The following is a 27,058-nucleotide window of genomic DNA, read 5'->3' on the forward strand; positions in this document are numbered from 1 at the left end:
TACAATTCATTGCATTATAATTTAACTATGGACATCCTTCACTCCATCAGGGTGGTGCTGTGTCTTACTGATCTGGTCATACAACCAAGATCTGAGCCCTACAACCCCTGGAGGTAGGGATGTAATAACAGAAAAACTTATTAATGGTGTTAACATTCTGAAGATGGCGTTTGCCCTCTTATATATGTTTTTAAAGTTCATAGTTCCAGTGCCTGGGCCGGTGATGGCTGATGAAGTTATACAAGTGGGTCATGAGTCAGCTTTTTCTTTTTCTTTCTTTCTCACATTTTCTCTCTCCCTTTTTCCCTCCCACCTCCCTTCTCCCTCTCTTTGTTTGTTTTGTTGTTGTTGTTTTGTTTGTTTGTTTGTTTCCAAGGCAGGGTCTCATTCTAGCCCAGGCTGTCCTGGAACTCACTCTGTTAGACCCAGGCTGGCCTTGAACTCGCAGCAAGCCTCCAATCTCAGCCTCCCGAGTGTAGGAATTAAAAAATGGGCCACCATGCCTGAGTGCAGTCACCTTCTTCAACAGTCTCTCTTGTCATTTTCTTCTGGCTAATCTTTTCACTTCACTTATGTTTTCACTTAACTTTTTCCAATGTGTTAGTCTTTACATATAGTCTAACCATGGTTCACGATGGCCTGCACCCAGCTTCTAAACAAAGTCCCATTTTTCCACTCTCCTTCTGTCTTCCTTCATCTTTCTTTCAATTTCTTGTCTCCTTTCCAGTGCTCATTTCCCTCAAGACCAAGTACTCTGGCTGTCAAGAAGTACTGGTGACCACCCAGTCTTTTCCCAAAGTGGCCCCGAGTTTTAACTTGCTTCTCCTTAATCTTCCCTGAATATCCCCTGCTGGAATGACTTTATCCGAGAAGATTCTAAGTAACAGGAGATTTACAAAAGGAGAAAGCCAGAAACACTCACTTTGGGCTTCAGGAGAAAAGTTATTATATATATGATGTTAGATGTTTTAAAGTGTGTGTTGCTGCTAGGGACAGTGTGACTCACACTTGTAATTCCAACACTAATGAGAGCTGAGGTAGGAAGATCACCATGAATTTGAGTCCAGCGTAGGCTACCGAGTAAATTCCAGGTCAACCTGAGCTAGTCTACCCTGCCTCAAAAATTAAAAAATAAAGTATGTTTTGCTATCATTTCATGATTATGTCACGTCTATATTTGCACCTTTAGCACATGGCATCTGCATTTTGTACATTCAGTTTGACCTTCCATGTGCTGAAATGGTGTTTCTGTAATACTACCCAAGTGGGCCCTTTGCCCAGGGCGCGAGGGAGCCGGTGGCAGGGCCTTTTTCAGATTTTCCCAAGGGAAAGGTAGACTGGGCTGGACCTGAGCCCCCCCACCTCTTCCATCAAGTTTCCTGATACAAGTACAGTGAAGAAGGGAGGAGAGGAAATTCCTGCATGAGCTTTGTGAAGGGCAGAATTGTAGCCGAGGTTCCAGGTCACTGGGGCGCTCCGGATCATGCATAAGTAGGAAATGGGCTAGGTACTTCCCGCAGAGAACCCTTCCTGGGACTGAGAGCTCCCTGCTCCCCTCCCCCTCACAAGGCGGAGTCCAGGCTAGAGATTGCTGGCGGGCCCTGACTGCTACTGGACAGGTCTCCCTCTCGCTGGGTGCAGGCCCCAGCTCTTAAGATGCCCAAGACTATTAAACCGGGCTTTTCCAATCTGTCCCTGCAACCGGGCGGGCGGGACCGAGTTGCGATGCGGAGAATTCGATGTCCGAGCGACCTCCTCGGAGGAGTGAATAGTTAAATATAACCGCGCGAATGGAATGGCGCTAAAAATAAGGCAGCAGCTGGCGGGTCCTCAGCCCTGGCCGGGAGGGCGGGGGCGAATGGTCCTCCGCGGGGAGATGCGGCGGCCGCAGCCCGGCCCGAGGGCCACCGCGGGAGAACCGGCCGCCCGGGACTCAGCGGCCTGGAGAGAGGGCTTCCCCACGGCGGCACGAGATGGACGCCCGTGCCAGGGCGTGGGGGTGGCCGGGCCGGGCTCGCGGGCCCCGCGTCCCGCCGCCAGGTGGAGCTGGGGGGTGAGGGGGAGCGAGCCCCGAGGAGGCGTCCCTGCCGGCCCACGGCCCGCCAAGCCGTCCTCCCGCCCCGCCACCGCGCCAACGATTGAAACGTTTCCAAAACGGGCTATTTATTTGCTCCCAATAAATCGATCGGCGGTGATTAAGAAATCGATGGGGCCTGGGCTGGGTGGGCGAGGCGCTCGCGGGCAAAGGCTGGCGCTGTCGTCCGTGTCCCCAGGCGGCCCGGGGCGAAGAGAGGCGGGTCTGGCCGGCCACGTCCGAGGACCGCGCCCTGGAGCGTCCGGGCCCGGCCTGCCGCGTCCCCTCGGGCGCTGAGTCCGTGTCCCCTCGCCCTTCCGTCCCGCGCGCCGTGGAGCTGTGGCTGCCCCGCAGCCTCCAAGGCTTTTGTTGTTCCTCGGTCAGCTGAATGGGGATTTTGCAAAGCGGGACAGATAAAAATGAGCAGCCTCATATTGTTTGACAGAATGATCCCGCATGATGAAGTGTCGCCTCCGAAGGGGGTGAAAATGTTGAATTCCTAAAAACCCAGCACCGGGCTCTTCCGGGAGCTGCCGGGAGCCTGGAGGGACCCAGCGGACTGCGGGCCGCCGCGTCGCCCTAACTGTGTCGTGTGGACGCGAGCTTTCAATGCCAAGTCATTTTGAAGCTCCGATCCTGCCCAGGACCTTTCTCCTCGCGGACGAAACGAACAATTTTCGAGAGAAAGGCTCGTTTTGATTAAATCTGACATGCCGCTGATAACTCCATGCTAATGTGAAATAATTAACATAATAGCCATAATTAAAAGCACGCTAACAATGCCATAAATTTATCACACAATTTTACTAGCTTTCTGCCCCTAACTGCTCTCTCATCGTTAATTAAACGTGTTGCCTTTTACAGAATGGATGTTTATACATTTCCAATATAAATAAATTCGAAACATTCTCTCTTCTTTCCTTTTGGTCTCTCTACATTTACAGGCAAGTCTTGGCCTGGACGCTGAGTAGCAGACATTGAAAACAAATGAAGTTTTGAGATGCAAATACAAACAATAACATTAAATTAGCCTCTTTTTCTCCACTCAGAAGAGGTCTGGAGGAATATGGAGGGAGGAAATGAGAAGCTAGTTGAAAACCCCACCCACTAAGAAATGGAAATCATCTGGATGGGTTGGGACCTCAGGTGTCACCTGTGCCCTTCCCGCCTTCCTTGATGGCAGCCATCCAGACAAAGAGGTCGATGATGTGTTTAATGCATCTGTGAAGACAGTCGAGGAGAATTCGGTTTGAGGCAGTGGAGCAAAGTCGAGGAGAATTCGGTTGAGGCTAGGCAGTGCAGTAAGAAAGATTAGTTCTCAAATGGCTCCACCCACGTTTTATTTTCTCTGTTGGAGAAGGTAACTGTCCTGGGTGGGATACCTGCTTCTTGGTCTCTGGAATCTACTTCCATCTTCCCCGGATTTCAAGAAAAGTGCATTTGCGCCCTGGAATGATGATTCCTATCACACAACACAACGAGGCTTCGACTTAGTCAAGACGTTGCCATAGCCTGACTTAAAGGGGATTTGCTTGGGCCTGGATGGGCCATTCCTACCGCCTGCACTCTCTGATCCTGCCCCTCCTTCTGTGTTGACCAGTTAAGAACGCAAATTAAACCGTAATTAATTTCCCCCTTCTCTGTCATAAATTGCCCCATCCACATCCTCCCTTCCAGGACCCTCACACTAAATCTTCCTCCCCAGGAGACGTCTCAATTTCCTTCCTATCGATCCTGACTCCACTCCTCTTGCGTCCTGTTGCTAGAACCTAGGGGCGCCCCCTCCACCCCTGGACCTGTTCCAGGGCTTTTCCAACATGGCATTATTACTGTGCCAGCCTCAGGAGAAAGTGAAGGAGTTTCGTTTCACTCTGCTCTCCTTTGGCCAAATCCTTTCAAACACTTGAGCAGGTGAGACCGCTGGCTGTGACCTTCCTCTTAATATCTCCGGAAATTCTGCTTCCTGATCCAAGCAGACACTTACCATTCATAACTGTGCTCCCCTGTGTACACCTTCTCTTGCCCCCAGTCTTTGGCAAGTGTATGGTTATCCATATTCCCCATTTCTGTTCCTTCTATCACATCCCCCTCCCCCGTGTGTCTCGCTTCTTTTCTCATTTCTCTCTCGAAGTTTAGAGGTAACTGACGACTGGTAGACTTTTAGCTGCAAACTGCTTTCGCGCAGCTCATACTTTATTTAGTTCAGAATTTTACAGACTTCTGGCAGGACCCCTGCACGGACGCATCCGGCTGGGATCCTCAGGCGCCACGGCATCCGCAGCGAGGAACGTTCCTGCGCCGTCGCTTCCACCTTTTCTAGTTCCAAGAGATTGTGCTGGAAAGAGGAAGCTGGCAGCAGGTCCTCAAAGCAGAGTGAGACCCGAGAAAATCTGTGGCCTCCGCTGGAAATCGATATTCAGCATTAGGCTGGCGCGGGAACAGGGCGTCGAGGCAGTAGCCAGTGCGTCCACCAAGTCTCATCATTTAGCTAATCGAGTCGAAAAGTTTCTGTAGGGGCCAGACACCCAGCATCAGATGGTAACACTGATTGAACAAGAGATTAGCACAATAGATCTCTAACCGAGGGGAAGCATCGCTTTCATGCTACGCACCGTAATTAATGGTATGAATCAATTAATTTGACTTTTATTGTGTCGAAGGAAAAAGACGCAACAAATGGAACCGGCAGCTGGGAGTTGTTCGCCACCCGCCCCGCCCCCTTTCCCCAGGGAGGTTCCAAGAAGACACACGGGAATGGCCGGCCCAAGACCCGGCCTTGGCGGAGGGAGAGGCAGCGATCTGCAGCTCGAGGAAGTCCCGAGAGCCAACTCTGGAGGGCGGAGGAATCGAAATTAGGCTCATTTGGAGACGATTTCAAAAGGACCCGGGAGCAGCACTGGGAGCTGCGGTTCTTTGGCGCACGCACCGCCGCGGCCACCCAGGCCCAGCCGCCGGGGCCGCGGCGCTGTTCGCGCTGCGCCCAGAGACGGCCGCTGGGACTGGGTAACGCAAGTTCATCAAAAGGAGTTCCAAATTTGTAAATTTTGGTGTTTCGTTTTCTTTTCATTTCCGACCTTCCTTCGGGTTGCTCGGGCAGTTGCCACTGTGACCTCTGTTGCCTGGGGTGGTGAGCGGTCAGCTCGCGGCTCTGGATGGTTTCGCGAGGCTTCTAGACGGCGTTGTACACGTCTCAGAGCCTTTAGGTCACCAAGTGGTGCAGCTGCAGAAACCAACCGAAACATGTTTTAGGGTCAGGTGTAACCCCGAGGTCATTTGACAACAAAACCATAGAGATTCCAGACATCAGGATGCACTCATTGCTCTCGCTGCCCCCTGGCAGTCACCAACCAGGAACTCCTCCCCTGGAAGTCCACTCTGGATCCAAAGGGATAATGGTATGTCGGGGAACTGTCTAACGGGACGAAAGTCACTCAGTGGTTGCGATGCCTGTAATGAAGCAAGATTGTAGATTTTTAGTTGTTATTTTAGTTACTTGTTGTGCCAGGGAAAGAGAGCCTTAGGTGTGGACGGCCACGATGGTTATCAGAAGCACTATCCACCCACAATTAAATCCATCTTCCACTGTCTTCTGTCAGCACTACAGTAATTCTTTCCTCCCTCCCTTCATCCCTCCAGCTTTTTACCCAGGAGAAGGCGGCCTTGCCCTCTCCCAAACTTTCACCAGACTTTCAAGAGCCAACCATTCCAGGCAGTCCCTGACGGTTTGCAGAGCGACCTAAAGACGTGAGGGACAAGACAGCCCAACCCACAATCACCACGGCCAGGTGTAGTCCTCGTGACCCCGTGGGGCCGTGTGAGGTTCACGCGTCTCGGTAGCTCTCTCCACGCACCCGGAGTCAGTTTACAGTTTCCACCACTCCCTGTCCCCAGTCCCAGTCGGAATTCCCATCATTTTTCCTACCAGCATTGACTTTTCTTGCCGTGGAAACTCAACTGCGTGTGCACAGGCCACATCTTCGCCGCCGCCTCCTCTACTCTCCCTGTTGCTAGTTGCTTGAAGAGTTGGTTTACGTTCTAAGAGAGAATCCACGTTGGTTAGCAAGGTGAGCTCGGCAGCGCTGCCATGCCCTGGGCCACCCACGTTCCCTGGAGGCCTGCCCGCCGCCCGGGAAGTCTCCGCCTGCTCTCCGCAATTTTCCAGCCTTCTGGGCTGCTGAGAAGCTTGGAACCTGGAGGCCCAAGACCTCTTCCCCGCCCCACTCAACTTACCCGGGCCGCGGCCGACGCCGGCTCCGTTCCCAGATTATTTCCGAGTTTTTCGTATGCTAAGTCGTTTAACAACTCCGGCTGCCACTTAGGGCTTCTTTGTTATGGGCTCCCTATTACTTTACGTTGCTTTTATTTCTCTGGGCAACTATTCTAATAGGTTAATCGATAGCTGTTTTCTGACCTTCGGGACCCCCGGCGATGCTGTGGTAACCGTACAAATAAACATATACAGAGAGAAAGACATCCCTGCATAGATCCAGGAAAGCTAGGGTAGTTAGGTTTGGGGGGTGAGAGGGAGACGCCACAGCAGGTGTCTTCCCTGGGAATGGGCCCCAAAGCTGGAGGGGTCTGAAGTCTAGAGAGAGGGAAGCAATGGTACCCCTTACTCTTTAAAGCGAAAACTACACAAATCAAAGAGAGAGAGAAAGTTTCTCTTCTTTAAAAACGAGATGGCAACCTTGTTCTAACGCTGCCAGTGTCTGCCTACCGAACGTTACCGGAGGGGGAGGGGAGGTGGACGGGGCCCCACGGCCCACGCCCGCGCGCACACCCGCCCGGCCGCACTCACGCCCTCCCTGGGCCCTCGCGCCGGGCTCCAGCCTGGACAGGGGTCTCCTGGCGGGCAGGGGCGCCCGCGGGGCCCGAGGGATGCCGGGGCTCGGCGCGGCGAGGAGTTGCGCGTCTCTGGTCCCTTTGTTGACAATTCCCCGAACCAACTTGAGTTTGGCCGGCTTCGCGGAGGCCCTGACGTCACGCGCGGTCACGTGGCCCCGCCTCCCGCTGGATCTTTAAGTAGAAAGTAATCTATCAGGCCAGTCCTTAAAACGGGACTTTCGACTACCGGGGCTTCGGCGTCCCCATCACCCCACCCCCAGTCCGCGCTCGCCCTGCCCGCGCCCTCCTGAGCCGCTCGGCGCCCGGCGTCCCGCGCCCGCCCGGTCCGCTCCCCAGCCCACAGCGCGGCCGGTCGGAAGCCAAGGAGGGCGTTGAAGTGAGGGGGCGCGGCGTGGACAAACCGCGGGGGTCGCGAGCACCGCCTACGGCCTAGTGGGCAGCGCCAGGCACCGCCGGACTCGCGGAGCCCCCGCGCCTGCGGGAAGCCGACCGCAGCGCCCGCGCCGCGCGATGCCGGGCCTCCGCGTGTGAGCAGACCGAGGGGCCCGAGCCTCCTGCGCCCCCTTCCCTCCCCCTCCCCCGGGCGCCCCAGCCTGAGCCCCCCCCCCCCAGCTCCGCGGCAGCCCCCCACGGACCCCGTCGCGCCTGCCTCCCGCCGTCCCCGACCCGAGGAGGGATGACCCTCTCCGGCGGCGGCAGCGCCAGTGACATGTCCGGCCAGACGGTGCTGACGGCCGAGGACGTGGACATCGATGTGGTGGGCGAGGGCGACGACGGGCTGGAGGAGAAGGACAGCGACGCGGGCTGCGACAGCCCCGCGGGGCCGCCCGAGCTGCGCCTGGACGAGGCGGACGAGGGCCCGCCGGCCGCCCCGCATCCCGGGCAGGCGCCGCCGCAGCCGCCCCGCCAGCAGTCCCCCGCGCTGCCCCGCGAGGCCGAGGCGGGCGCGCCCGAGGCCGACGGCTGCAAGGCGGGCGAGGACGGCGGCGCGGGCGCGGGCGCGGCGGGCGGCCTGGCCCCGAGCAAGCCCAAGAACAGCCTGGTGAAGCCGCCCTACTCGTACATCGCGCTCATCACCATGGCCATCCTGCAGAGCCCGCAGAAGAAGCTGACGCTGAGCGGCATCTGCGAGTTCATCAGCAACCGCTTCCCCTACTACCGGGAGAAGTTCCCCGCCTGGCAGAACAGCATCCGCCACAACCTGTCGCTCAACGACTGCTTCGTCAAGATCCCCCGCGAGCCGGGCAACCCGGGCAAGGGCAACTACTGGACGCTGGACCCGCAGTCCGAGGACATGTTCGACAACGGCAGCTTCCTGCGGCGCCGGAAGCGCTTCAAGCGCCACCAGCAGGAGCACCTGCGCGAGCAGACGGCGCTCATGATGCAGAGCTTCGGCGCCTACAGCCTGGCCGCGGCGGGCGCGGGCCCCCTACGGCCGCCCCTACGGCCTGCACCCCGCCGCCGCCGCCGCCGCCGCTGGCTACTCTCACCCGGCGGCGGCGGCGGCCGCAGCCGCGGCTGCGGCGCTCCAGTACCCGTACGCGCTGCCGCCCGTGGCGCCCGTGCTGCCGCCCGCCGTGCCGCTGCTGCCCTCGGGCGAGCTGGGCCGCAAAGCCGCCGCCTTCGGCTCGCAGCTCGGGCCCGGCCTGCAGCTGCAGCTCAACTCGCTGGGCGCCGCCGCAGCCGCCGCCGCCGCCGCCGCCGGCTCGGGCTCGGGCGCCGCGGGCACCCCGGGCGCGGGCGCGGGCTCCGCCACCGCGGCGCTCATCAAGTCGGAGCCGAGCGCGCGGCCGTCGTTCAGCATCGAGAACATCATCGGCGCGGGGCCCGCGGCCCCGGGGGGCTCGGCCGGCGGCGCGGGGGGCTCGGCGGCCGGCGGCGGCGGCTCCGCGCAGTCCTTCCTGCGGCCGCCCGGGACCGTGCAGTCGGCGGCGCTCATGGCCACGCACCAGCCGCTGTCGCTGAGCCGGACCACGGCCACCATCGCGCCCATCCTGAGCGTGCCGCTGTCCGGACAGTTCCTGCAGCCCGCGGCCTCCGCCGCCGCCGCCGCTGCCGTGCAAGGCAAGTGGCCGGCGCAATAGGGACGTGCCCGGGGCCTGGATGCGGGGCCCGGCGACAGCCCCGCGGCAGCCGCAGCGCTGACCCTTTCGGGACTCGGAAGACCTCCCCCCGACCTCCCCCCCCCCCACACACACCAAACACCCACCCACCCACCGACCGTCGCCACCTCCATCGTCCCGCTCGCCTAACTTGGCCGGGCCCCCGCCGGGAATAGCTTTCCGTACAGGTAAAACTGATACCCGAGTTTCCAAAAACGCACCTCGACGGCGCCTGCTGTCCGTACTGTGGGGGTGAGAGGAAAATGCTTTGTACATATTTGTATAAAAATTATTGACTTTCCTTTTGGGGTTTTTATTTTTTTAAGAAAAAAATTCAAATCCAGTAGACTTAGAGTTCTGAACTTTCATTTTTTTTGAAGGTTCGCTCTCCGCAGTTTTATCTGAGAAAAGAATGTATAGAGACCTTGGGAAATTTTAAATACAAAGAGAAATTTTCGAAAAGGCCGAGTGTCGTTCTATTATAAAAGTCTGTTTATATATGAATGAATATATATGGTATTCTAAATGTTATTCCATCGTGTTGTACACAACTTTGTAAATAAATTTTTAAAATGCTCAGCCTAATGTTTTACTTAGGTGTCTGAAGCTAATGGCAAAATTTTAAAATGGAATTTGCATTTTATCATCCCTAGAAAATCCAGCAGTTTCGACAAAAGACCTTTTCGAACTTTGCAAATTCACAATCTGAGTGTAAGAACATTTTAGTTGGGAAAAGGAGTATGCCTCATTTTAATCATACTACTTCCTTCTCACTTAAAGTCTGGGTGTGCACGGTGATACCAGTCATATGAGCCCACTAAACCTAAATGACCAAAGCTTGTGTAAAGTAAGCTGTCATTTAAAAATGGAAACAACTGCAACTTTTTCTATTTTAAAAGAAAGATCAGACTAGTTTCCGCCACAATGCAAACTTCCCAGGAGATCTCGGCCATTTTAATTATTCTTTTAAGAGTAAGTAAATTCCAAACATCCTTTATTTAAAGCATTCAAATCATGGATTTTTAAAACTCCTTTTGTTCCTTTAAGTGGAAATAGTAAACTCTTTTTTAATTTAAATGATGACATTATAGATATTCCACTGGGGTGGTATTATCTACATCATGCTGGTAGGCGATGGTTGTTTTATGCAAATCCCTCTTCCATAGGAATAATTAATCCATATAATAATTGGACTTTTGGAAAATTCCTATAGATGTTAACCTCTCCTTTCAACCCTAACCCTTTCTGTAGGCGGAGGCATCACAATACCCTCTTACAAACAGGTGCATATCACCCCGCCCCCCCTCTTAAACCTTTACCCAGGTTATTGTGAAACGCGAGATCCTGAGGCAGGAATGGAGAATGTATGGGTAGATGATTTTAAATGTGCGTTTCAACTGTTTCGACCTTTTATTTTTTTATAAAAGTGTTAAGGTAGAAATGAAATGTCTTGGCTTTAGAGGCCACACTATTAGCATCAATGCTATTATTTGGTAATTAATTTAGCTGTTACAGTTACTTCTGCAAGATCGCTTTTTCATACTGGAGCGCTGGTCGCAATGTCCACCCCGGCCTGCGCGCGGGGTGTGGGCGGAAGCCGGTCGCGTCCGAGCGCTGCGCTCGCCCAGGCCCGCGTGGGCTTTGGGGCAGCTGTAGAAGACACTTCCTCGCCAAGATCGAGTGCTTTCCTCATAAACGATAAACATTGTTATGTCTTGAATAAACATTCCTTGGGGATCGGAGTCCTAAAGTAAAGCACACCGCCGGGGTTGGGATAGTTTAACTGGGCAAACAAGAACCGGGTAATCAGCCACGGGCGGAGGAGAGACTAACCTTCACTGAGAACCGCCGCTCAGGGCGGGTCCCTTCTAATCTCCTTTTACAAGGAAAACTAAACGGATCTAAATTGGTTCGTGTGTTGCAGCTATAAAAGTAACAAGTTGTTTCACAGTTGTGTCTGGCTAATCGGTTTTTACACAAACAGCAAATGGTACATGATTTGTGCAAACACAGAGAGGTTACTTCTAAATTTAGCCGGCACCCCTGGGAAAAGCGCAAGGCAGGGCTTCTTGAATTCGCTTTTAGCCTCAAGAAGCTGCTGATCCAAGGCTTCTAAATGACACTGGATAACAGGGGCCTCATTCCATCCCTGATCCTTTGTTACTTATAAAATTACTCGCTCATATTTCCGCACATAGCAGCAATACCGGCCGAGCCTGAGCCGGCCGCATAGCACTGGGCCACAGGCTGCTGCTTGCTGGAGGGAGACCCGCAGAGCTTTTTCCAGCGATGCATGAGGCCGAGGGGCTGAGAGAGATCCGCACGCAACTCTCCTTCGAGCCGCTATCCCTGGAACTACAACCTCCACACGACCCCTTTCCCGTGTTCTTGGAGGGCAGAAGTGCTCATGCCAGACTCCCAGTCAGCCGGCGGTTGTTGAAAGCCCACGTAGATGTCACTACGATAGGCCTAGCCATAACCCTGCAAAAGATCTTCCGAGCTTAAGGTATTTTAAATGGGAAGATTTAGGGCAGAAGTGGAAATGCAAATATCACAAATAATGAACGCAAGCATTTGTGATGGGGCGGAGGGGGGCTGCAAACTGCAAATTCACTTTTGATGCTATGAGACACAGACACCGTGACAAAAGGCACGGAGATCCCTCTAAACGTTGAAATGTAAAGGCAGGGAGTTTGCAAGTTCACTTAAGAAAAGAAACTACAGTAAGGCGCGGTGGGGGGGTGAGATTCAATAAAAAGAAGCAGGATGCTTTTTATGGGCAAGATGCTAACGTTCAGCAGCACACCAATTTAACCATTTTCCCTAGACAGTCGTCTGGCTCTCAAGGCTTAGAGCTCTTAGAAGGACCTCAGGGTAGAGTTCCTGAGCGGGACCCCCCCTCCACCCCACTCTCTCCTGGGGGAATGGAGGGTGGATCTGAATGTCCAAGAGAATGAGTACCAAAGGTAAAGCAAATTCGTACTACCACTGCAACTCTGCAATGGCCCATGTGGCCTGTAGGGGGCGATGAGCAGATGGAAAACTTCCCAGTTGTTCCTGGGAACCAAGCTCAGCTCACCAGGCCTCTCCTTCCCTGCCAAGCTCTAAGACCCCTCTGACACCCTAGTTTATCCGCAGGCCCCAGGACTCCCAGGTCCAATCTCTAAGGAGCTTCTCCAGCTGTAGGAGGGGACAAGGTTCCAAGGCGACTTTGTCCGAAAGATTGTGAAGTAGTAACATTTAGTGATGGGGAAGCATTCGCTTAGTAGCATTTAGGAGTTGTAGTTGAGGTCCTTTACACGGCTTAAAGAAGTCTTGCTAGTAAGGAGAGCATAAAAGGCCAGCGTGTGCATGTCAGGGTGTTTTAATGTGGGTCTCTTGAGACACTGTCCTAAAAAGAATGTGACCTGAAAGAATGTCAGTTCCAAACACCACCTGTGTCCCTAATGGTGAAACTGCAGCATTAAGTATTTTTTGGGGGGAGGGGGGAAGGCTATGCAAGAAGCAGCAGAATGAGAGCTGTCTTACAGAAGGCAGTTAGATTAGGCATTTCCTGTGACTTGGGACTTAAAAAAAATTTTTTTTTCCATTTCCTTGGCTCTCCATGGTAATGGGTTTATAGAATTAGGTGAGTTAATAATGCCAGCAAAAAATTGCTTTTAAAAAAACTGAGTGCTGAAGAATTCGATATTGTCCTGCCTCCCCCCACCCCCCAACCACACACACACCATGGCCCCTGGACAGAGAAATACGACTGTTCTAAGAACCAGTAATGTTTGCCTTGAGTTTGAACGACTAGGTTTTATGTACGAAAAATGAGTTTTTCTGGGAGGGGGTCATAGAACCGATGCCATCCCTGGCTGCCTGGAAGAATTGGTGCAAAAAGCGACAGGCTCAGAACGTCCTCTCGAAGATGGAGCCTAGGCCTGGTCTAGAACCCTCCTTCGACCCCGCCCTGCACCCTAGGAGAAGCACATCCACTCCCTACTCCGCAGCACAGGACACTTTGCGGATTGCCCCTCGGCCTCCTCTAACCGAGGCAAGTGGGGAAACCTGAGCCCATCGCTGACAGACGCCCCTTAGTTAACGCAAGACCGGGCTTCGAAGGCAAACGGAAAGTAATTGGAGGGGAGGTAATAGGATCCCAAACAGGCCTAAAGGACCACGCGTCGCCGTCCCTTCTCTCCCAGCAGTTGGCGGAGTAACACGCAGGGCCAACTTAACCACCACTGCCCCTCCTTGGGCTCACATAGGAATGTATCAGCAGGTCTTTGCTCCCTGGGGCAAAACCAGCCAAATGAGGAGGTGCACAGAACAAAATGCGAGAAAGAAATGTTCCAGAATCACCTAAGGGGTCCTAAGAAGGCATAATAATCTCATTTTTATTTCCCGAGGTGATGTCTTACACCAGAGATTTTCTAAATTATTCTAAACTAAAATTTATAAAGGATTAAACTAGTCTGCTTCTCCCATTTTAACTTTTAAAAAAAACTTCTAAAGGCCTCCTTGCCCAGAGGACTGCTCCCGCGTTGTACCGCCAGAGGGTGGGGTCGAAAGGAAACTGCCATTCTGCCTCGGTAGCCCCCGGATCCTGCACCAAAAAAAAAACTCTGCCCAGACCCTGGCCTTAGAAGAGGCCTCGGGGCCCGCAAGATCCTGGGCAGGCCTGTGTTGACCACCGCAAATCCTCTTGCCAGAAAAACGTGGTCCTTATCGACTTCGGTCGCCCCATTTGAGGGAGGGGCAACATGGTGGGGGGCGCTGCAGAGAGAAGAGACGAGCGGAAGTGCTGGCCCAGTGGACAGAGCCGGGGACCTTCCCCCAGCCCCGCTGCCCGCGCCCCTGGCACCCCGCTCGGCGGCACTAGCGGCCCCAGGTCCCGTACAAAAGAAAGGTGGGAAGGCAGGCCCGAAGCTTGCCGGGACCGGCGGCAGCAGCCCGGCCACTGCATCCTCCATCTGCCCGCGCAGGGTCAGGCCGCTCCCGCCTCGAGGGCCCCAGGCCTCCGCTCCCCACCCGGCCGTAAATGCGCCCGCTGCGGAGGTGGGCGCGCAGGGCAGTGGGTCACTCGAAGGGGACTCCCAATGGGAGAGAAATCCCCTTGGAGTTAACCTGGGCGGCCCAGGGGCCTCCACCCTGGATTTAGGAGACGGAGGAGATGGAGGAGGAAGGCGTTTACGCGGCTTACTCAGGTGTGGCGCCAGGACCCTGGGCAACTCCTGGCAGGCTGGAGAACAGACGCTGGGGGAACCCCAGCCCTGGGCCGCTGGCCCGTCGGTGCGCAGCACCCTCTCGACCACCCTGGCTCTCTCTGGCGCGGCCCAGGAGGGCTAAGGGTTGGAAGAGGGGTCCCGCGAAGGGGACTGTGGGTCTTTCCTCCCACTCCTCTCAAAAGATGGTAAGCAAAACCCAGTTTTTTGTTTTTTTGTTTTTTGTTTTTTGTTTTTTGTTTTTTGTTTTTTTTTTTACAGAAGAACACATTTGCCCTTGTTATCTTTTTTCTCCAAAGGGTGCACGTCCGAATTAGCAGACGGGCAAGCCTAAACCCCAAGTTTTAATTTTGCTCTCAAGCCCCACCTGGAACGCAGAGCCTCCTCCAGGAAGCCTTCCGAAACCTTCCGGTCTAGGTTAGTTAATACTTTTTGGAGCACCGCGTGCCCATTAATGAACCATTGTCATTCATGCTCTGATGAACTCCTCACTGCCTGCATGGCTGAGCACACAGGGGACCATCCAAATAAATGACAACCTGGGGCCATGGCATGTGTGTGGGGGGGGGGGCGTTATAGAATCTTTCAGACTGATAATTGATCAAATCAAGTCTTTCTCCAAAGTTTCCGGGACCATTTTCTTCTCATTCATTTTCTCGAGTTCCTTTATAACAAATGCTTTCATAAACACCCTGTTAATTCTTTAATTGAAGAATTTAAAAAGTATTTATTAGAGATCTCAAAAGTGCAAGACCTGTCAAATGTTCATGAAATAATTGGATTTCCTGGTATGTTTTCTTTGCCATTGTGAAGTTGGTTGAAAACTTCTTCCTACCTGACATACCAGTGGCCGCTTCTTTCTCTCATGCCATCTAATAGGAACCCCTTCTGACACACCTCTGCTCCTGCACACCTGAAAAAGAAACTAATACCTCACAAAACAATTCAGTGCACTTACGACACATTTTTTGTTATAGTGTCATTTATTTTTATTTTTATGTTTGTTTTTGGAGGTAGGTTCTCTCTCTAGCCCAGGCTGACCTGGAACTCACTCTGTAGTCTCAGGATGGCCTGGTACTCATTGATCCTCCTACCTCAACCTCCTGCGTGCTGGGATTATGGGTGTGTGCTACCACGCCCTGCAAAGTGTCTTTCTTTTAAGGAATTCCTTTATTTCCTTAGGAAAGGATAGTGGATCTGAGAGCTATTTGTTCAAGCTTTCATATTAAAGATGGTCCCAGCAGCATACTGATATTGGATTTCTTTATGGAGAAACAAAAGAGTCACTATGTTTTGGCATCTACATTAAAGGTACTGATGCAGGGTGAGAGGTTGTCTCCGGATGGCAGATCGGCCTTGCTGTGACCCCCCTGGACTGCCTTAGTCATTTACTACCTCACCTAGTGTTGGGTCAATTTTACATGTTCTTGGTAAAAGCCTTAAATTGGGGGAGGAGTGCTAGGGATGTGGCTTAGGGAGTAAGAGCATTTGGTATGAATGCATGAGGACCTGACTTAGAAGCTCGGGATGCAAGTAAAAAGCCAAGTATGGTCCTGTTTGTCTGTAACCCCAGTGCTGAGACAGGCAAAAGGCACAGGATTTCTGGAGCTCTCTGGTCAGTCAGACTAAATGAACTGCTACAGGTTCAGTGACTCCATCTTAGGGAAGAAGGCAGAAGAGTAATAGAAACAGACACCCAATATCCACCTCTGGCCTCTTCACACATGCTGCAGGGGTATGTGCATCTGCACATGCATGTCTGTACAGCACATACATGTTCCTTGCCCAAAAAAGCCTTATGGAATGGTTGCTAGCATGTTGTGCCCTCCCCCATCAGATATTTATATTATATATATATATTATATTTATATTATATAAGGTAGGCTTTCACTCTAGCCCAGACTGACCTGGAATTCACTATGGACTTTCAGGGTGGCCTCGAACTCATGGCAGTCCTCCTATCTCTGCCTCCCAAGTGCTGGGCTTAAAGGCATGCACCACCACAACCAGCTTTAAAACATATCTTTAAAAGCTAATTGAATCATTAACTTCCTCTTTCGTCACTGTGTCCCTGTGTATAAATGTTATCTCTTAGAGCTTCATGGTGGAATATACCTGTATTCCTGGCACTCAGGATATCAAGGCGAGAAGATCAAGAGTTCAAGGTCAATCATGCACATAGTGTTCAAATTCAGCTTGATTTACCCACCCGGCTCCCACAGTTAGCTCTTATGAGTCATGCGAGCCATTTAACATATAAAAGTCAGAACTTAGATGTCACATCAAAAGATATACAGGGCTGGGGATACAGCTCAGCTGTTAAATGTGCTTGCTTACAAAGCCTAATGGCCAAGGTTTAGTTCTTTAACACCCATGTAAAGCCAAATGTACAAAGTGGCACATGCATTTGGAGTTTGTTTGCAGTGGCAAACAACCTTGGTGCACTCATTCTCTCTCTGTCTTCCTCATTGTGTTTGCAAGTAATTAGAAATATATAAAAAAGGGCTGGAGAGATGGCTCAGTGGTTAAAGGTACTTGCTTGCAGAGTCTGCTGGCCTGGGTTCAATTCCTCAGTACATATGTAAAGCCAGATGTGCAAAAGGGCACATGCATCTGTAGTTCATTTGGAGAGGCAAGGGGCCCTGGCATGCATTCTCTCTTTCTCTCTCTCTCTAAAATAAGTAAATAAAAAATATATAAACAAAACAAAACAAAAAGATATTCACGTAGGTTTCACTTTCAATTTAGGGAAGAAGAAAATCCCAGACTATTTGGCCATTGCTTTCCAATTGGGATCACAATAATAAGATAATATGCTTTAGTGTGTTATACATATGATGTGCCTTTTGCAAATTTACATCCAAGTTTGTGTGGTCTGCCTGCCTTCCTTCCTTCCTTCCTTTCTTCCTTCCTTCCTTCCTTCCTTCCTTCCTTCCTCCCTTTATCCCTTCCTTCTTTCCTTCCCTCTCTCCGTCTTCCTTCCTTCTTTCCTTTCTTGCTTCATTTTCCTTTCCTTCTCTCCTCTTTCTCTCTCTCTCTCTTTCTTTCTACTTCTTTCTTTAAAAAGATCTCTCTTATTGTCCAGGCTAAACTGAAGCTCACTCTATAGCTGATGCTGGACTCAAACTCACAGCAGTCCTCTTACCTCAGCCTCCTGAATGCTGGGATCACAGGTGTAAGCCACAAAAAAACTTATTTATTTATTTGTGAGAGAGACAGAGAGGCAGATAGAGAGAGGGAGAGAGAATGGGCATGCCAGGGCCTCCAGCCAAGGCGAACAAACTCCAGATGCATGTGCCACATTGTACATCTGGTTTATATGGGTCCTGGGGAATCACACCTGGTTCTTTGGCTTTGCAGGCAAGCACCTTCACCACTAAGCTATCTCTCAAACTCTAATTTCGTTTTTTGTTGTTGTTGTTTGTTTTTTTGTCAGCTGTTAGCTTCTTTCTTTTACAAATTATACCAGAAGACCACATCTCAAATTCTACCACCTTACAAATGTACATGTTGGGTGCAAGAGCAAAGTACTATCAAGATCAGCACAAATGAATCACAGTCATTGGGAGGCATCCACTTTGTAGATAGTGTCATAGCAGCACACCTTCCAGGTAAAGCAGGCATGCTGGCTCTATGATGGAATGGCTTTTGTTGCTAGAGGGAGTTGAATGCAGGATTAATAGATTAGATTGAAAGACAAGACTAATTTCTAGCCCTAGCCTTGACAATGACCTGGAAAGTATTAAGCAGGTACCTGCCCATGTGAAGACCATTGTTTAAGATTTAGCTGAAAAAGAGGGTTAGAGTATAATGCTTATTATATCAAATTTTTAACTTTTGAATAACTTTAAAAAATTTCAGAGATTGGACTGGAGAGGTGGCTCAGCATTAAAAGGTGCTTATTTACAAAGATTGATGCTCTGGGTTTGATTTGCCAGTACCCACATAAAATTAGATAGATGTACAAAGTTGTGCATGCATCTGGAGTTCATTTATGGAGTGAAAAGTCCTGATACACCAATATTCCCCCTTCTTTCTCCCTTCCTTTCTCTCTCTCTCTCCCATCCCCTTCTTTCTCTGTGCTTGCAAATACAGGAACAAAAAAAATTTTAATTCAGAGATTTTGTTTGTTTCTTTTGAGGTATGGTTTCACTCTAGTCCAAGCTGACCTGGAATTCACTATGTAGGCTCAGGGTGGCCTCGAATTCTTGGTGATCCTCCTACCTATGCTTCCCAAGTGCTGGGATTAAAGGTGTGTGCCACCATGCCTGGTTAGAGATTATTTTTTAAACCTGAATTTCCCTTTTTGATTGAATATATCTGCCATTCAAATCTCCAGAAATGTAGAGAGGCTGGGTCTCTTCTCTCCCACCATCAAGGAAACCCCCATTTTGAAGAAGCCCCATAGGTGATTGTGAGCCAGTCTACCTTCCACTTTGGGAAGCATTATCCTAGTAGTTTATCCAATTTACAAACTGAAAAAATTACCTCTGTTTCTATTGTTTCAAAAACATTCTTAGGGCTGGGGAGATAGTTTGTCAGTTAAAGGCACTTTCTTGCAAAGCCTGTCAGCCAGACTCAGTTCTCCATACCCACATAAAGCCAGATGCACAAAGTGATACATGTGTTTGGAGCTCATCTGAAGTGACAAAATGCCCTAGTGTACCCATCCTCTAAACAAATGGATAAAAGCATATTAAAAATAAAAATAGAATGTTCCGTAGCTGGACATAGTGACACATGCCTTTAATCCTAGCACTTGGGAGGCAGAGATAGGAGTATCATTGAGTTCAAGGCCAGTCTGGGATTACATAGTGAATTCCAGGTCAGCCTATGCTAGAGTAAGACCTTATCTCAACAACAAAACAAATAGATATTCTTACACTTGATGAGATGGAGTTTGAGAAAGCATTTTATTAATTAGAGGAGTGAATCACATATCATGTGAGAGATAGCTAATACTGGATTTTCCAAATTATTTTGTTTGCTATTTTTGTTTAGTTGTTCCTGGTTTATCTGGCTTTTTTTTAGTCAAGATGTATCACTTTGTAGCCCAGGCTAGCCTCTTAAACTCATTCCCCTGCCTCAGCCCTCCCAAATGCTAGGATTCTAGGCTAGAGCCACCATGCCTGGCTCACTATTTTCTTGGTATATGCTGTTGTCCAAAGTTAACCAGCTCCTCTGAATTTGTTTTAATGTATGTAAAATGAGGAGCAAACATGAAGATGAATTGTGATGGGTCTTGGTGGGCTTCATAGTGCTGACCTCTGCTCTGCAGCTGTGCTGAGTTCATAGTGCTCTTGCTGTATGAGGCTGCCTTTATTTCTTCTCTGATAGCATATTTGTCCCATTTTGTATTTAAAAATGAAGTTGCTGAGACTACTGTCTCTTCCATCTGTTTGAGCTAGGTATCATTTTTGTGTTCCCACAACTTAACAAATGGGAAACAATTGACTCTGTGGTACTGCTTGGTAAATCACTTTCTCACTTTCAGGATATTTTTCAGTCTTGTGGATGAAAGGACTTGACAATAGTCATTAAAGTTGTGATAGCCCTCTCGGAGAACAAGGACATGTGCCTATGTCTCTTTGCTGAGCTCTGGTCTCAGGAGACTAATTTGAAATTTTTTTTCATGTCTACACTAAAATTTCACTAGAGGGACTCTCTACCTGCCTAGATTTGATGTGATTAGGCTAATGCCCAACTTTTCACTTATAAAGACCATCCTGGTTATTCTTTCTGGATAATGGAAGAATATGATGTCATATAGTTAAAGTAAGATGAGGTAGAAGTTAGATGATTAATGGGAGAATATGATGTTATATTAGTTGAAGTACGATGAGATAGAAGCTAGATAATTTAGGTATGGTGGTTTATACTTGTAATGCCAGCACTCAGGAGGCTGTGGCAGGAGGATTACCATGAGTTTGAAGTCTGTCTGGCTACAGTGACTCCCTGTCTCAAAATAAAAGAAGGCAGCTGATTCTAGATTTGCTGGCTGGTAACTATAATTAAGCCCCTTAAATCTCTAAACCACAGATGATAATCTGGCTGCAACATATTAAGTTTAGCTTGTCAAATTAAACTAAGTCTTATTTGAAAAGTAAGAGAGGAGATGAAAACCACTTAGCCAGGAAGCTGTCCTAAATCCCACCAGTAGCACTGAGATGCAGAGCAGTGAAGCAGGGCCCTAAGAAGCTGCTGCCACCAGTTGATCTCGTTTCCCCCCATTACAGGCAAGGCTGACATCCAAAGCTGGTATCAATTTTAATATTTTATTTTTATTTATTTATTAGAGAGAGAGAGAACGGGTGCATCAGGGCCTCTAGCCACTGCAGATGAACTCCAGATGCAGGTGCCACCTGGAGAATTGAACCTGGATCCTTAGGCTTTACAGGCAAGCCCCTTAACTACTAAGCCATCTCTCTAGCCCCAAAGCTGGTATCTTTTGCTGAAGTAGATTCTTTATTTTTTTATTCTTTCTTTCCTATTTATTTATTTATTATGAGGTAGGGTATCATTCTAGCCCAGGCTGACCTGGAATTCACTATATAGTCTCAGGGTGGCCTCAAATTCACAGCGATCCTCTTGCCTCTGCCACCTGAGTGCTGGGATTAAAGGCATGTGCCACCATGCCCGGCTATTTCTTTATCTTTTTGAAATGAAACTCCACAACTTAGTTAGGTTCTGAGGCTTATACACCACTTAAAAATATTTATTTATTTATTATTTATTTGAGAGAGTCAGAGAGAGATAATGGACATGCCAGGACCTCTAGTCACTGCAAATGAACTCCAGATGCATGTGCCACCTTGTGCATCTGGCTTTGGGTTCTGAGGAATTGAACCTGGGTTCTCTGGCTTTGCAGGCAAGCTCCTTGTGGTAGTTTGATTCAGGTGTTCCCTATAAATTTAGGTATTCTGAATGCTATTTCCCAGCTGATGGAGATTTGGGAATTAATGCCTCCAGGAGACAGTGTATAGTTGGGGACCAGCTTATAGATGTTATAACCAGTGTCCCCTTGCCAGTGTTTGGTACCCTTTCCTGTTGCTATGGTTCACCTTATGTTGGCCAGGAGGTGATGTCCATCCTCTGCTCATGCCATCACTTTCCTTGCCATCATGGAGCTTCCCCTTCAGCCTGTAAGCCAAAATAAACCTCTTTTTTTCCCCCACAAGCTGCTCTTGGTTGGGTGATTTCTGATAGCAATGTGAACCTGACTGTAACACACCTTAACCGCTAAGCCATCTCTCCAGCCCAGATTCCCTAATTTTTACATGACTTACCTCCTAAATTCAAGTCAGCTCTTACATCTTGAGCTCAGAGATATCTGTTAAGTGAAAGGACTGACAGTGTGCTTGTGTACTGCAGATTCAAGGTATTTTGTGGCTAATTTTTTATTGTATCTGATTTCTACCATACATGATACTTGAGGATCTAACTCCTGCAAAGATGTAATTTCTTTTTGAAAAATATTTTTTAATTTATTTATTTGAAAGAGAGAGAGAGAGAGAGAGAATGAGCACGCCAGGGCCTCCAGCCACTGCAAGCAAACTACAGATGCATGCATGGCTTATATGGGTCCTAGGGAATTGAACCTGGGTCCTTTGGCTTTGCAGGCAAGCCCCTTAACTGCTAAGCCATCCCTCCAGCCCAAAGATGCAGTTTCTACCATAATACCCGCTCTACCTGGGTAGTTCTGGGAGTCAGATAGTGTAAAGCATGTTTAAGTGTTTGGCGGAGTTCATGGGCCTGTGAGATGTAAAACATTTTTGTTCTCTGGGTAAGACTTGGCTAGGAATCTGTTTATATGGTTTTACTTTTGCCTTGTGTTTTCACACAGAAAGTAATTGTACCTAGTACAGAATAACCACAAGGATGATGATGGCAGTGACAGAAGCCAAGAAGATTAATTAAACACCACACGCTAGAAAATGTGCCCTAGTGCTCTAAGTGCATTCTTGTCAGTAGGACACTGTTTAGGAGTTCTTCCTCTTAGATTTTTTTTTTCCTTTTTTTCCTGCCTTTCCTTCCTTCCTCCTTTCTTCCTTCTTATGTTCTTTAATTTTTGGTTTCTTGTCAACCTTTTGGTTTGTTTGTTTGTTTGCTTGTTTTGTTTTGTCAAGGTAGGGCCTCACTCTAGCCCAGCCTGATTGGAACTATTCTGTAGCCCCAGGCTGGCCTGAAACTCATAGCAGTTCTACTTCAGTTTCTAGAGTGCTGGGATTAAAGGCAAATTCTGGGTCCTGTCAGTATTTTTAAAAAATTTCTATCTTGCCGGGCGTGGTGGCGCACGCCTTTAATCTCAGTACTCGGGAGGCAGAGGTAGGAGGATTGCTGTGAGTTCGAGGCCACTCTGAGACTACATAGTGAATTCCAGGTCAACCTGAACTAGAAGTGAAACCCTACCTCGAAAAAAAAAAACAAACAAAAAACTATTGATGAAAATTCTGTCTCAGCAGACTACATAGCAACCTCTAACTTTTTATTTTATTTTATTTTTTTGGTAGAGGGAGGAGGTCTCCTTTGGTTTGGCTTGGGACAAATCTTGCTCTATAGCCCTGGTTGATCCAGAAGTTGCTTGCCTCAAACTTGCTGCAATTTTCTCCCTCAGCCTCCTTAGTGCTAAGATTATATATTGTATTAGTCAGGTTTCTCTAGAAGAACAGAATCAGTAGAATGGACATATATTACAAAGGTGAGCTATTCAATTGACTTATATGCTATGGACGGAGTAGTCTTCAAGCTGGAGAGTTGGAGAACCTAGTAGCTGCCCAGTCCATGAGGCTAGATGCCTTAGCACTCTCAACCTGGTGCTGATGGCCTGGAGGATTCTGGGAGAGCCTGCTGATCCTCAGTCCTTGTTGGCAGGCAGAAGTACGTGGGTTCTGATGTCTTTGAAGGATGACAGCAATAGGGTGGAGGCACTCACCAGCAAGGAGCAAGGTCACCCCAGCATAAGGCACTGCTTATTCCTGGAACTTCCTTACACATAGGTTGCCACCAGGAGGACTGCCCCCTCTGGGGAAAGGGCTTCCTCCCTCAGGTAACTCTTTCTGGAAACACCGTTCCAGACCTGTGAGGCAAATCTTTTACTTGATTCCTAATCTGATCAAGTTGACAGTAAAAATTTAGCTGACACGAAGCTGTAAGCCATAAGTCTGATTTCCTCTTAGACCTTCTCAAGGTTCTCCTAGGGTATCCTAGCTTGAAATATTTCATATATTGTTTAGAAAGCCCCCATATTACTTGCATGCACACACATGTGGGTGGCTAGGGTCTTTGTTTGTTTTGTTTTTCAAGGCAGAGATTCTTTCTTACCAGTTCAGCAACTACCCACAAGACCCCGGGTTGTTCATCCTTCAAGTTAGCTTTACCAGAAGTGCGTCAACTTTGTTTGAAATCCCTGACTTCTGTGACTTCTCAATTGTTTCCAAGCTTAGATGGAATAAGGTAAGGTGTGGGAGTTAACTACATAAAAGTCTGAAGAGGCAGCACAAGGATGAGGTCAAGAGCACCGGAGAGGACATGAACTCACCTCATTTCAGATGCTGGCTCAGCTCACCCATTAGATGTGTTACCGTGTACAAGTACACAAACATTCTATATCATAGTCCCTTTATGTAAACAAGGACAGTGATAATTCCCATCCTCATGAAGCTGGTAAGAGCATTAAGTGAAATAAGACATGTAGAATGCTTGAAACAGTCCTGGCCATGTAACAAACATTTAGCAAATGTTAGCTCTCAAAATTATACCAATTCTAAAAATCCAAGGGCACAATTATAAAAACTAAAAATAATTTACACTTGTTTAAGTTCATATGTTCAAAGAGAGGAGTAGCAACATATACCGATAGTCCCAACACTGAGGGGAGCTGGAAGAGCCTGAGGCAGGAGGATCTGGGATGGAAAATTTGGGGCCAGCCTGGGCCACATAGTGAAAACACTATTTCATACAAACAAACAAAGAAAACAAAACCAAAAAAAAAAAAAAAAAAAACTTATATGGCAATTCTAACTGCCAAAGGGATACTATTTTTTTCTTCAAAATTTTATTAACAATGTCCATGATTATAAAAAATATCCCATGGTAATACCCTCCCTCCCCCCCACTTTCCCCTTTGACACTCCATTCTCCATCATATACCCTCCCCCTCTCAATCAGTCTCTCTTTTTATTTTGATGTCATGATCTTTTCCTCCTCTTATGATGGTCTTGTGTAGGTAGTGTGAGGTCATGGGTATACAGGTCATTTTGTGTCTGGAGGGAGCACGTTGTAAGGAGTTCTACCCTTCCTTTGGCTCTTACATTCTTTCCGCCACCTCTTCCACATTAGACCCTGAGCCTTGGAAGGTGTGATAGAGATATTGCAATACTGAGCACTACTGTTACTTCTTTCCAGCACCATGATGCCTTCTGAGTCATCCCAAGGTCACTGCCATCTGAAAAGAGAAGATTCTCTACCAAAAGTGAGAGTAGCATTAATATAAGGGTATGAACATTAAGAGAAGTGCTTATTGGGCAGTTTGATAAGCATAGTCCATACATTTAGCCAGGCAGCAGCAGATGTTACACCCCTAGAATTCATGACTACCCCTGTTTTAAGTTTTCAGTATCAAGGATGTATTCCCTCCCATGGAGCGGGCCTCCAGTCCAATTAGAGGGCAGTTGGTTTCCACCATGATAGACATGCCACTATTGCACCTGTTGGCTCAATTGGCCTGGCTGGCCAAATATAAGGTTTTCAGTGTCTAAGGGGATACTATTAAAAGGAGGAGCCTTTCAGACTTATTAGGTCATGAGGGCATGTGAATGGGACTAACAGTCCCTAACTGGCTTGACTATAATAACCTCACATGTAAATTTACCAAAACAGCATTATTGTGCAGCTTAAATATACAGACACAACAGTATCACAAAGTAGTCACAAAAGAAAACATAAATGATGGAAATTACATAAAAATTAAAAGGAAAAAAAAAGACTCCAGAGACAGCTCTTCTTCTCTCCTTCTGAGGTCACTGTGAGAAGGAAGACAGCCATGTTGAAGAGCAGGGTCCTTGTCAGATACTTACCCTATCTTGCCTCTCTGTCTCAGGCTTCCCACTCTTCAGAGCTATGGGAGGAAACTTCTGCAGTCAATAGCCTCCCAGCCCCAGCTACTTGCAGATACCTAAACAAGACTATCTTTAAAAATGTTGGTTCAGTGGTTAAAGGTACCTGACTGCAAAGCCTGTCTGCCCTGTTTCAATTCCCCACTATCCACATAAAACCACATGCCCAAAGTGGCACATGTGTCTGGAGTTCACTTGCAGCAGCAACAGGCCCTGGTGCACCCATTCTCTCTGTCTCTCAAATAAATTTAAAAGAATTAATAATGTTACTGTGAAGCAGGGCATGGTGACTGGCTCACCTTGGTAATCACAGTACTCAGGAGCCTGGGCAGTATATAACCCTGTATCAAAAAACACATAAGTAAAGCTGATACATTGGTTATGTTATCAGCACAGGGGTGTTCTCTGTGCTGAAAATATCTTAGTCCCTCTCCTGTTCTTTATTTGTCACAGTATCCAGAAACAGGACTCACAGTGGCATTCTTTGTGCACATGCTCAGCTCTGCCACTGATCCACACCTTAGTTTTGAGGCCCTTGGCACTTGGTCTTTCCTATGCAGTTTGGTTCTTAAGTGTATGCCAACATGTGGAAGGGTGCTGGAGCAGATCGCCTGAGCTGCTCTTAGGCTATAAACTGTTATAATATTTAAAAACAAATATTTCACTACGAAAAATTTCAGTCAGAGGAAAGGATAAAAATAAAAAGTTTTGTAACAAGAATTATGTGTTCTCAAAAAAGAGGGGACTGGAGAGATGGCTTAGAGATTAAGGCACTTGCCAGCAAAGCCAAAGGACCCAGGTTTGATTCCCCAGGACTCACATAAGCCAGATGCACAAGGTGGCCCACGCGTCTGGAGTTCATATGCACTGGCTGGATGCCCTGACATGCTGATTGTCTCTTTCTCTCTACCTGCCTCTTCCCCCCTTTCTCAAATAAATAAATAAAATATATAAAAGAAAAGGTCAAAAGATTTTAAGCTGGGTGTGGTGGCACACACCTTTAATCCTAGCACTTTGGAGGCAGAGGTCAAGGGTCAGAGGATTTCCATGCATTCAAGGCCAGCTTGAGGCTATTCCAGGTCAGCTTAGGCTAGTGTGAGACCCCACAAAAAAAAAAAAAAAAGAATCCTGTTCTCCTATCCTGTCGCTAATCCATCCATATATCCTTGCTTTTCTGATGTAAAACAATGTACAATGCTAGATATTTTGAACTGCTAACATTTGGGCTTATTTTTCTTTATCTTTCTTCTTTAAAAAATATTTTATTTTAGGGCTGGAGAGATGGCTCAGAGGTTACAGCACCTGCCTCAAAGCCTAATGATCTAGGTTCCATTCCCCAGTACCCATGTAAAGCCAGATGCACACAGTGGCACATTCATCTGGAGTTCATTTGCAGCAGCTGGAGGCCCTGGTGTGCCCTTTAAAATACATTATGAACATGTATGAAATTGCCACTAAAAAATATTCTTTGTCTCTCTTTCCTGGTTCCTCTCCATCAAATCCCCTTTTCATTTCCAGCCAATCATACATACATTTAGTCTTCCATGATGAACTGTTTGGGTAGATTCAATGTTAAACAGGTCTTGTGCAGGTAATGACAGTCACTAGTGAGGTCATAAGTGAAATAGCCACTTCATGTCTGGAAGACAGCATTTCAAAGAACTCCTCCCCACCCTTTGGCTCTTACATTTTTTCTGCCACATCTTCCACAAT

The 27,058-nt window shown here is 48.6% G+C and overlaps 1 protein-coding gene and 1 long non-coding RNA gene across 2 annotated transcripts; one reads left to right on the forward strand and one right to left on the reverse strand.

The window, feature by feature from the left end:
- Window positions 1–5,079: 5,079 nt before the first annotated feature.
- Window positions 5,080–6,822, reverse strand: LOC123460934. Its single transcript, XR_006637292.1, has 3 exons — window positions 6,305–6,822; window positions 5,997–6,109; window positions 5,080–5,294 (listed from the first exon to the last, which is right to left on the reverse strand). It is a non-coding gene; the product is annotated as an uncharacterized LOC123460934 (long non-coding RNA).
- A 773-nt stretch (window positions 6,823–7,595) lies between these two features.
- Window positions 7,596–9,003, forward strand: Foxd3 (forkhead box D3). The gene is given in 2 exon segments (XM_045148600.1): window positions 7,596–8,345; window positions 8,347–9,003. Coding segments are annotated over 2 exon segments (1,407 nt in total).
- Window positions 9,004–27,058: the final 18,055 nt, after the last annotated feature.

The sequence above is a fragment of the Jaculus jaculus genome, chromosome 5 (assembly GCF_020740685.1).
Source record: "Jaculus jaculus isolate mJacJac1 chromosome 5, mJacJac1.mat.Y.cur, whole genome shotgun sequence".
Classification (NCBI taxonomy): Eukaryota; Metazoa; Chordata; class Mammalia; order Rodentia; family Dipodidae; genus Jaculus; species Jaculus jaculus.